The following is a 12,039-nucleotide window of genomic DNA, read 5'->3' as shown; positions in this document are numbered from 1 at the left end:
ATAAGATTATGCATGTAAAGCATTTAGCACAATGCTTATAGCAAATAACAGGAAAGAAAAGATATTATGCAACCAGAGAAAACATCAAAACAGACCTGCTTTTGTAAAAGGCATGCAGCCTGGGTTATCTAGTTAGAGCTGCAGGGAATTGGAGGGAGGCCATGTGTAATTACCACGCTGGCCTTTAGCCAGGGCATGGCAGGAGAGCTGCGTTTGCCAGACGCACTAGATTGTTTCTTGTGGCCACACATGGTCATTAAGACACAAATGGAAGAATGCCATCCACTAAATCACCCATACGGCTTTCCTTGGCACCCTGGGCTTGCCATGGTTTCCATCCAAGAATTAACTAGCCCTGTGCCTGCTTAAAAGGGTGGCAAAAGAACACCACCCCACCATGGTTGGTAAATGTACTCTTTTTTTTTGCCTTTAAAAAATTAATATAAAAACTTGAAATAATTGTAGATTCACATGGGGTTGTAAAAAATCACACAGAGAGATCCCATGTACCCTTTTCCACCATGTTACCCAATGGTAACATCTTGCAAAATTATAGTATAATGCAGTAGCACTATTGCTTTTGATATAGTCAAGATACAGAACATTTCAATCACCACAGGATCTCTCATGTTGCCCTTTTATAGCTACCCCTAGTCCCCATTACCCCCTCCCCATGTCCTTAACCCCTAGAAATCACAAATATGTTCTCCATTTCTATGATTTTTGACCTTTTAAGAATTTTATGTAAATGGAAATTTTCCCACTCAGCATAATTCTCTAGAGCTTTATCCAAGTTGTGGTGTGTATCAAGGGTTTATGCCTTTTTATTGCTGACTGATATTCCATTTATAGGAAATGTCCAGAACTGGCAAATCCATAGAGACAGAAAGCAAACTAATGGTGGCCAGGGGCTGGGGTGGGGGTGGGGAAGTGACTGTTAAGAGTTCATGGTTTATTCTTGGGTGATGAAAATGTTCTGGAATTAGTCGTGATGGTTGCACAACTTTGTGAATATACTAAAAACCATTGAATTGCACACCTTAGTTGGGCGAATTGTATGGTACATGAATTATATCTCAATAAATCTGTTCTTAACCAAAGACTACCTTAATTGTAATAGTTTGGTTATGATCTGCTTCCCTGAATCTAAGTTCTTGAGGACTGGTGCCATGCAGCTTACTGTTGCACCCCCCCCCCAAGATGGCCCTGCCTATAGTAAGTGGGTCAAGAAATAGCCCTCAAAATGAATTACCCTTAGAATAGGGTTTCTCCACCTTGGCACTGCTGACGTTGGTGCCAGGTCATTCTCTGTCGTGGGGGCCCTCCTGGGAACTGTGGGGCATTGAGCAGCATCCCTGGTCCCCATCCACTTGATGCCAGGAGCACCCCCAGTCGTGACAACCACAGATGTCCCCAGACACTGCTCACTCTCCTCTGGGGGCAAAACACTCCAGTTGAGAAGCACTAATTTAGAGCCACTGAATTTTAGGTACTGGAGCCTTAGAAGGCTCCACGAAAAGACTGGCACCCAGGGGGCTGCTGAAGGGACAAGCAGGACTTGGCCGTATCAGTAGGGCCACATTCACCCAGCCAGAAACGGTCAGCGGGGCAACCAAATCCACCCAAGGGCACAAAAAGGAAAATCACTTCCAGCCTAGAAATCCCCAAGCTGAGAGGTTAAAGGGAAGGAGGGGAATCCGATAAGGGACGGGGCTTGAACGGAAACAGAGAGGGCCGGATCTGGGGCTTGGCGGGAAGGAGGGGGTGGAGCCAAAGACCCCGGATACTGGGCGCTCACAGGGAAGGTGGGGGCTCCAAGCAAGGGGCGAGGCTTGCGGCGGGGCGGGCTCGAGGCAAAGACACGACCCCAGGCGCAAACTAGGAAGCAAGAAGGCGCAAGCTTCGCGCGGGGGGCGGGGCCTGGGGCGCGTGGCGTGGCGCAAGCGGCACGAGGCCTGGGCGCGGGCCGTATGACGTCACGCGCCGGCGGCCCCGCCCCTTCGCGCCTCCGGGTCAGCGGGCGCACTGTGGAGAAGCCAAGATGGCGGCGAGTAATTATTACGGCTTCGCGCAGGGCGCCGGCTCGCAGTACAGGTAATGGCCCCCGCGCCGCCCGCGCTGCCCCGGCCCCTGGGAGGCCGCGGCCCCGAGTTGTAACTGTCGGGGAGAGCAGAGGGGCTCCTGACGTGGTAGAGGGTTCTGGGCTTGTCGCGGGGATGGACCTGAGGGGGCGCCGAGATCTGACGAGGGGTGGGGCTGCCTGGGAGGGTATCTGGCCGGACTGGGGGAGGGGCAACGGCCAAGGACGGAGGGCGGGGAGGTCAAGCCTCCTGACTTGGGGTGGGGGTGGGGAGAAGACAGAGATCTGGGAGTGCACCTGGCGGGGCAGAGGGTGGAGCAGAGACCTCGGCGAGGGAGAGCGGAGTGGAGGTGGGGAGGTGGGAGGGAAGACAGCCCTGGAGGGGTTCCTGGCCAGGCAGGGGGATGTGGGGTTTGGAGGTAAGAACCGTGATGGGGGGAGGGGGTGTTAGAGAACACGGAGACCTGGGAGGATGACGGGGGGAGAGGCAGAGGCATGGGGGAGGGGGATAGAGGCCTGACTGGAGGGGCGGGCAGAGACTTGATGGCGTAGCGGTCTTGACCTGAGCGAAGTCCTGAGACCCAATAGGAGAGTGGGCACCTGGGGCTTCCTGGGGAGGGAGAACAGTAAGGAAGGGTAGAGGGACCTGGAAACTCAGTGGAGGAGGCGACTGGATGTTTTAAGGTCTCCTGGCAGACAGGGGCCGAGGGAAGAGCCAGGGATGGGGGTGGGCAGGGATGGGAAGCAGCCTGGGGAAGGAGGGCTCTGTGGGTAGAGACACATGGGGTGTGTCTGTACCCCAAATGTACACACGCACATCATTCTCCAGGGCTTCTCCTTGGAGCCTGTCTGTGGTCTCAGTCCTTCAGCCTGGCACACCAGACCAGGTCCCAGGCGGGGATGCAGGCAGAGCGGGCATCCCTGGGGGAAAGTGCTCCCCTACCCACTTTCCTTTGTTGCCGTGGTGTCACTTGCCAACTGGTAGCCTGGCAGAACCTCCTCCTGGGCCAGTTTCTCACAGACTGGCTTCAAACCGCCCCTTAGATAACTGAGCGACAGGTGCCTGCTGCACCACGGGCCTGTTAGGATTGTTTCATGCTCTCATTCAGCACGTTGAAAATAGGTGAGGCTAGTGGAAAGTTAGTGTCCACCCCTTCCTCAACCCAGTTGTTGTGGTGCTGCTGTGTTCTTTCCTGTGGAATCAGGAGGAATTCGGTCAGGCCTTGGAACCAGGGGTTGTGGAAGTTGAGAGAGCTCTTCCTGCTTTCTGTATTCAGAGTGGTCTGAAGGGTGTAGTGTTGGCTGGTCAGGGAAAGAATGGCTACAGAGTGTTACATTTTTATGTTATCCTTCCCTGTTTCCGTCATCCTTGGTGGTAGAGCATTCTTATTGCCAGTGCTTAGTTACAGCAGCAGGACTAGGCTAGGCTGTCAGAGACCACACCCTTTCGGAAATGTTCTGCCCCTCTGCCTGCTTGCTGCCAATGCTTTCTTTCCTTTCTCTCTCCTTTCTCTTTCTCTTTTTTTCTCTCTTTCTCCGGTGCATTATTTAGTGAGATGCGGAGAATCACTTGAATGTTAGGTTTTCTATTAAGATTACCTTCCAGAGGAGAAGTTTGAGCACTTAACTGGTAAAACAGGTAATTGCGGGCCTTCAGCAGATGTTTTTGTCATTTACCTGAATTAAGGTATTTAAACACTTTGGCACAGCTCTTGTCTGGATTCTGATGACTTAGGTGATACAGTAAGCACACATGTGACTAAGGATGTTAAACTACCACGAACTGAATGTCAAATTAGTCAGTGTCTTTAGAATTGTCCCCAAGGGTGTGTGTTATTCCTTGAGAAAGGAGTAGATTTAACTAAATCAAAAACATAGGAATCGGGCTTCCCTGGTGGCGCAGTGGTTGAGAGTCCGCCTGCCGATGCAGGGGACACGGGTTCGTGCTCCGGTCCGGGAAGATCCCACATGCCGCGGAGTGGCTGGGCCTGTGAGCCATGGCGGCTGGGCCTGCGCGTCCGGAGCCTGTGCTCCGCAACGGGAGAGGCCACAACAGTGAGAGGCCCGCGTACCGCAAAAAAAAAACCCCAAAAAACCCATAGGAATCATAGCAAAATCAATTTTAATCTCAGAAAACCTTGAAACAAGATAATCTGCGTTGTCTGAATAGTTTTAAGTTAACTAGACATTCTCTTTTGGGGGAAACAACTTTTGCTTGAAACCTTCAGCTGCTTTTAAAGTATATATTTCTTACATAATGTGCCAGGAAAAACTGATGAGGTAACAGATTTTGTGAGTACCAACTTTATGGACAAATACTGGACAACAGTATTTACAAAGCCCATTTCATGGATTGCCAAAGCAAAGACGACAGTTTATTTCTTAGAGGAATTTTGCATAGGTTTTTTTGGCTTTTAAAATTGGTAACCATAGCCCTGGATAGTAATATTCCTTACATTGTCATCCATAAATAGGGTTGGAATTGGAACTGTTCTTAAATTGTTCAGTAAGAATCGGATGCACACTTACTCATGAAGTTATAAGAAAAGTTTGTAATCACTTGTAAATGATGATTTTCATTTATTTTACTTTAGGTGGTCTTTTAAATCTCATAAAGCTTTTTTAGACTTAGAGTTAGTGCTGCACGTGTTCAGAATTAAGGATTAATCCCATGTGGAAAATTGAATCTGACAGTGTGTTTAATTAGCACTGAATGCAGTTTTCAGGTGTGAGGCTGAGAGCTGCTCAAGAAATCCAGCAGAGTTCTGTGTGAGTTAACTCGAGTTGGTAATGAAAGCATTGAGAGCTCAGAGCTGTACGGTGGATGTCCCCAGGGGTGGAATGTGACAGGCGGGCCAGATCTACTGTGATATTTCCCTTTTCTAGCAGTTTTGTCAAAATACCACCCATCTAGTGTAGCTGGCTACCTCTACCTTTGCATCCTTGTTAAACCTAAATAAGACAGCTACTGGGTTTTGGTGTAATACTTGATTTCCCATCAGGAGAAGTTCTATTTTAATAAGCTTTTGGCATAAATGTTAATAGCCGGATTCCTTCATCTGGAGAATATCAGGAAGTTGGAAGCCTGATTGGAATCCCATCGAACTCTGTTAGTGGTGGATAACAATATGAAGCGCTGGTTACTGATTCTCTGTATTGAATAAGTCCCAAGCACTTGATATCTCGTCCAGTCCTCACAGTAATCCCGTGAGCTAGGTATTAATGATACCCATTTTGCTGATAAGGAAATGAAGCTCGGGGTGCAGTAACTGGTGTAGGATCCCCAGGGTGGTGAGTGGTGGTGTCTGGCTAGGAATGAGGGCTGCCTGGCTCCCAGGCCGTGCCTTTGCCCCATGGTGGGGCATGCCCGAGCCTGGGGAGGTGCTCGTGGTGGCAGACCTAGCCTGATGCAGCCGCTCAGCAGTGGGGCCTGCTGGCGGAGACTGGGTTCCGCCATTCTTTACGCTGTCACCTGGATCCTGCCCCTTTCGTTTGGGTCCTAGTCAGATTGTGGTTTAGGGCCGCATTCTTCAGACCTTGCAAAATTACTTGCTCTGGAGTGGGGAGGCCGAGGAAGTATCTGGTCCAGTGTCATGGGGATGGTAATGATAACCCAACCCATGTCTCTCAATAATCTCTTCCAGAGGCAACAGATAGCTTGGGAAAGGCAACAGAGCCCACGTCAGCCATGGGGGACAGCATAGGCAGCCCCAGTGCTGCCAGATGAAAAATCACCCATTAACACCACCCAGGTAGGAGACCGCTGCCCTGTCAGGTATGGCTACGACCAGATTCAGAATGGTCCTGGTCATACCCAGGCCAGCCTCTGTTGCCTGCACCCCATCTCTGACCCCCTGGTCTCCAGGCCCTTCCAGAGTGAACGTTACCCTCCAAGGCCTGTCTGTCCCCTGAGCTTAGGTCCCAGAAACACAAGCTGCCGAGAGAATCTGGTGTCATTGCCTCAGGGACTGGGTGCATCTGCCACCACACCCAAAAGCAGGAGAGTGGGGCTCGTGGGAACCTGTAGTTGAGTTTGAAGCAGTCCTGACAATGATTGCACCTCAGCAGCACTTCCCGCGTACTCCCCGATGGGATTGACTGGAGGTGGACCCTGGGAAAGCAAGGCACAGGAGTTCTCCTTTTACAGTGTGCCTGCTGTTGTTTTCTTAAAGACCCATCTCAGGAAGGCTGTCAACTGCAGGCGAGACCTGATTTCAGCATATTTTAAGGAAAACCTTTCAAATGACAGAACTATACTATCTGTGTTCCAACCACATGTACATTAGGTACATTTAAAATTTTTGAAGTGTGGATTTTGAATTTTCATTTTATCCATTTTAGAGCTAAAAGTCAACTCACCAACATCAGAGCATAAGTTAATTCCTAATAGAGATTTTTTTCCTCAACATATTCTGTTTCTGAATTTTTAAAAGTTTTACTTTATATTTTGTCTTCTGTCTGGATCTACCAATGTGTGTATTTAGAATGATCAGAACAAATACATCAAATTTAAAAGCATTTTCAAATGATCCTTTAAAATTCTTTTTTCATGTGAGTGTAATTGGTGTTCTTTTATGTGGTTTTGGAGGTAAGGAGACGAAGACCATTGATCTGGATGAATAACTGAGCAGTCCTAAAAAGTAAGGGAAACGTGTAGAAAGGGTATTTATAAACCTCGTATTCATTCCTTATTTTATAGTCTATATTTTATATTCATTATTTTATATTCATTCTTTATTCATTCTTTATTAGTAGATCAAAAGTTTGTGAACCTTCAGATCAGGAATTGCAGATGGTCTTGTAAGGAGCAGACACATACATGTGTGAATACCGTCTAAGATAGAGGATAGAGGGTCTGTCAGAGGAGGATCAAAACAGCCTGCGCACCCCACCCTCCCACCTGTCATTGACACGTGGCACTGAACCCAGAGTGGCAAGTCTTCCCAGTTTCCCAGAGAACCCACAATTCCCTGTCCTACGTGAAATCCCCCAAATTTTAAATACCAGAACCAAAGTCAGACTGTGAGCCAAATGACACCTGTTTCCACTTTATGACCTTGCTTTCTGTTCTTAAAAGTTTAATCACAGAAGGATAATGTAGAAGACATTATAGATACATTTGGTAATTAAAAGGAATAGTATGTATTCCAGCTAGAAGGAGGAGCCCTCCTTTTTGACTGGTTTTAGTCGATTAAGAAGGTTGTGGGGTTTTGCGTGTATGTTAAGAATACCAGTTTTTGTCTTCATCACGGCTCTGAGCTGTTCAGATAGCTTATTCATCTAAGGTGAGAAACGCTGTCTAATTCAAAACAAAATTAGGAAGCTTTGACAAAACGCAGGGATTTTTTGCTTGTTTCTTTTGTTTTTTTTGTATGTCTGTGACACCTTAAATCTGAAGTGTGCTCTTTACTCATAGGGTATTCTAGAATCTTGGTAGGAAAAGCTTTTGGTACCACCCAAGGTCTAACTGGTGGGTAATTGTTCCCTTGTTCTGTCCCTTGTACTGTGGTATCCGCACACCAGCTGGGAACTGACATTCTCTGTCTGTCCTTTTCTCTTATACTTGCGTTAGAGGGTAATTCTAAGCTTGCCAGACTTTTCTAGCTAGAAACTTCATTTGTAAATATCTGGGGGAACGGGACTTTTTTTTTTGGTACATATTGTGCTTTGGGCAGGTTTTCTTTCCCCCCAGAGGTAAGTTGCATTTGCAGCACATCACTGTCCGCTTGCATATTTAAATTAACTGTTGACTAAGAATTGAGAATTGCTTCACTTTGGTTCTGTAGCACTTTGTAGTTTGGAAACTCACTTTTGTTGACTGAGGTTAACTCCTTGTGAGTTTTGCTCTCTGGGAACAGAAAGAACTATAATGTCTAAGACTCGTGGAATGAATGTTTTTAAAATAGATTTTATTTATTTATTTATTGGCTGCGTTATGTCTTCCATGGCTGTGCGCAGGCTTTCTCTAGTTGCCGAGGGCTTCTCATTGCGGTGGCTTCTCTTGTTGCAGAGCACAGGCTCCAGGCACGCAGGCTTCAGTAGTTGTGTCACACGGGCTCAGTAGTTGTGGCGCACGGGCTTAATTGCTCTGCGGCATGTGGGATCTTCCCGGACCAGGGCTGGAACCCGTGTCCCCTGCATTAGCAGGCAGATGCTTAACCACTGCGCCACCAGGGAAGCCCGGAATGAATGTTTTTAAAAAAGCCAGTGGCTTCTTTTAAATTTTGAATGTCATTGCTTGAATCAGGGTTGGTGGTTCGACGTCTGTTGTACTTGCTTATAAGAAACTCACACTGGCTGTCTAGTCCCACCTCCCTCTGTTGACACGAGAGGCCCATGTGCTAGACCAGCATAGATGTTGCTGTGGAGGTTTTTCTGCCCCTTAAAGCAGCAGGAGAGGGCTGGAACCACAGATGAGCCCTCTCTGTGCCCAGAACAGCATTTCACCTATTTGGTTCATGGCAGCAAAAAGGCACGGCCGTATTGATCCTGGTTGGGCGTCCTCTCACTTGCACTGCTCCTGGGGAGGGCGAGTGTACATAATGCTTTCTCTTTAGCTTAACCAGCATGTATCAACAAGATGGCATTCTTAAGCATCTGACCAGCGGGGCTAACTATGCAGCCACCTTCCATGTGAGCACCACGTTCCTTTTCAGAAGGACAGAAGAGAATTCTGGGAGTTCCACTGCCAAACAGAACATGGCTCACCCTCAACGCTCAGGAAACTCCCGTCACGAGTCTCTGGAATCCCTGCCTCGGGAACACCAAGCAGCCCAGTGGCTCTGTCTTGAGGAGCTAGGCTGGCTCTGACTGGGAGCTGGAGACTCCTGACTACATGTTAAAGAAGGCTGCGGATGGGCGTAAGGAAATGAAATTCTCCATCATCTTCCCAAGAGCCCAAGGATTTAGTTCACCAGATCCCTTTCCAGGATGTCTTCCGGGAGTACCTGGGTCTGAAATGGATATTTAACATGGAGAGTGCATATAAGGCTTTCGTGGAAAAAAAAAAACTTCTGTTAGAAAAATCAGAATTGTTATGGGAATGAATGTATGGTATGCTGTATGTTTTGAATATAAAACCCTTGTGGGGGGCTTCCCTGGTGGCTCAGTGGTTGAGAGTCCTCCTGCCGATGCAGGGGACATGGATTCGTGCCCTGGTCCGGGAAGATCCCACATGCCGCGGAGCAGCTGGGCCCGTGAGCCATGGCCACTGAGCCTGCGCGTCCGGAGCCTGTGCTCCGCCAACGGGAGAGGCCACAACAGTGAGAGGCCCGCGTACCGCAAAAAAAAACCCAAAAATCCCTTGTGAACTGAAGTGCCAAATGAAGTCATCTCTCTGGGTGTATATGTATGCGTGTACCCACAAAATAACAAATGTGATCTTACTGCCAATAAAACGGGTTTGAAAATATCCTCCCTGATGAATGACTTGAGTGCGCATGTTAGCCTTGGGTATCGCCCTTCACAGTGCACCGTCTAAGCTCTGAATGTTCCTCAACCCTTTGAGTAGTCACAGATGCACCTGGGAAACTGAGCTAGGTCAGGATGCCGGAGCCGAGGTTTCCTTCCCATAGCACTGCAAAGTAGGTGATCGTTGAGGTTGCGATTTCCAAGTGCTAGGCACTCAGGTTTAACCCCTCCTTCTGGTTTAGTTTCTGCCATTGGGGTGGGGGTGGGGGTCCTTAGGAGGAGGGTTGATAGATAAGTGGGTGAAGAGCTATGCCCTGGAAGGAAGAGTCCATGATTTAAAAAGAAAGCACTATGTAAGGTTTCTCAGCACTGTGATTCCACAAAAATCTTTCTTGCACTTGATTTTTTTTTTCTCATACTCTAAATGTTTTGATTGTGTTTGTGTGCACACTGAATGATTCTTTGAAAGCAGTCTGCAACAGAGATCATTGTTACAGCAAACCCAGAATGACTTGTCTTTCCTCCTGACCATCCCTGTGACATTTCATCACCTGCCTGTAGATTCCTCAGATGCGCCCTTCTGAAGTGAGGTCTACACTCAAGGTGCAATGTGTCCTTACGATTGGCCTTTTAGGAGCAAGCAGAGTGTGTACCAGAGAGTTTCCTGGGTTGGGGAATGTGGCCTCCCCAGACGAGTCCCTTCCATCTCCGGGCCTCCGTGTCCCCATCAGTTAGGTGACTCACTGAACGAGCTCATATCCATGGGTCTTGCCAGCCTTGCATTCTCAAATCTTATCTAGACGATGCACCCAAAGAAGCCTGACTCTCCAAAACAAAATTCAGACCAAAAATCCTGGGACCCAAAGACAAGGATGGCAGCCAGGACTTGTGAGTCTGCGTCACACAGATGTGCTTCAGTCCCACTCTTCCTGAGCCAACAGGTGCCGGTGCTTTCTCCCCAGCTTCCCACCTCAGCTCTTCTCCCTGCCAGGCAGGCGGCACTCACCAGGCCCTTGTTGTCATGGGGACAGCGGCCCTGGGCCTTGTGGTGCAGCGGCACCCTCTCCCTGTGAGCATCAGGTGACTTCAGACAGCAGCAGCACAAGCTTAGGCCCCTTGCTTGAGGGGAGGCTTCACCGAGAGTAAATGTGTGACTCTGTTCTTCAACAACTACTCCCAACTCCTTGCTCTTGGTCGGGGCTGAGAATTGGTAGCCTGCAGACCATGTTTGATTATCACACCAGCTCTCTTCGGCCCGTGCAGTGGGTTTTTTACTTGCTATATTTGAGTTAGGTGCCAGTATTTTAAAATTGGGAGACTTTCCAAAGATTTCTGGTATCGTTTAAAATGGGAAGATCTGGCCACTCTGGGCTGCGTTGTGAGCTCCTGCGCGAGGCACTGTAGCACATGAGTTCTTGTTTGTCACGACATCCCGAGAGGTAGGTGTTCCCATTTTACAGGTGAGTAAACTGAGACGAGAAAAGAAGAAGTGGCTCGCTCAAGGCCCCGCGGTGAGCCAGAGCCAGGATTGGAAGCCAGGTGGTGTGGCTCCTGTTCCCATGCCAGCTGCTGGACTGTGGCTCTCCTCCCAGTTCCTAAGCTTGAAACCCCTGTGAGCTCTTCCTTGATCTTGATCTTGGTCCTTGGTCCTCATGCAGAACCCTCACGTCCTCAACCTCTTCTCTTAACCTTGCTCTAAGGGAGTGTCTCATTTGTGCCTGCAGGATTTTCATGCATGGAGGTGACTGACGACAGGGGCCGTCTTGCCATTGAATGAGGATTTATTACATTTTCCGAGAGAAGGGAACACGCCACGCCACACAGGGGCACGTAAACTTTGCCTTTAGTCTCAGCAAATGCTTTTTGCTCTCCCATTCAAGGAGAGATTCTTAAGCTGGGGCCTGTGAGGCCCCAGGTGATTACCGGCAAAGCCGTGCCATTTCCAGGGAGTCACAGAGGGCCGGAAGTCACAGCTTTCGTCTCATTAGCAAAAGGACCCAGAAAAAGGCTATTAGAAATCGACCTCTTACCAAAGGGAGCCGGAGAAGAGGTGTAGGGACTCTCCCTTCAGACTTGGGGCAGGGAGCCTGGGCGGGAGTGACAGCCTCTGCTGCTGACTCACCTTCCTGCCCGCTACCTTTAAATGTTAGGCTCTAATCCCTGATCCCCATCCCTGGGCACCCAGACCTTGCAGGTCTGTTTCTCAGGTTGTTCTCTGTGAGGCCGTCCTGGGCGCTGTGGGGTGTGGAGCAGCATCCCTGGCCCCCACCTACTCGATGCCAGGAGCCCCCCAAAGTGACAACCACAGATGTCCTCAATATCACCCCCTTTCCCCTGGGGGCAGGATCACCCCAGGTGAGAACCCCTGCTCTAGATTACCTAGGCTTTGACGACCATATGGGCCATGCCTGAGGAGTCGCTCCCATGAGCTATTTTTCGGCTAGCTCAGCTCCTAAAACCTCGATGTGGTATATTGGTTGCCAAAACACCCCTGTCCTTTATGTTGTTCCTTCTTATATCCACGCCCTTTCCACTGTGACCATGCAGCT

General features: G+C 48.9%; 1 protein-coding gene across 1 annotated transcript in view; it reads left to right on the top strand.

Moving 5' to 3' along the window:
• Positions 1-2,041: 2,041 nt before the first annotated feature.
• ZFR2 (zinc finger RNA binding protein 2) overlaps positions 2,042-12,039 on the top strand; it is a gene marked incomplete at both ends in the record, with an annotated part of 42,492 nt that continues 32,494 nt past the window's right edge. Inside the window, one exon of the mRNA XM_082836607.1 lies at positions 2,042-2,094. Coding sequence (XP_082692733.1) covers positions 2,042-2,094 — 53 coding nt within the window. The remainder of the gene's footprint in view (positions 2,095-12,039) is intronic.

This window comes from Leucopleurus acutus (genome assembly GCF_964270905.1).
Source record: "Leucopleurus acutus genome assembly, chromosome: 3".
NCBI classification, from domain to species: domain Eukaryota; kingdom Metazoa; phylum Chordata; class Mammalia; order Artiodactyla; family Delphinidae; genus Leucopleurus; species Leucopleurus acutus.
The sequence above is the reverse complement of the archived record's forward strand: the minus strand, read 5'-3'. Positions and strand labels throughout refer to the sequence as shown.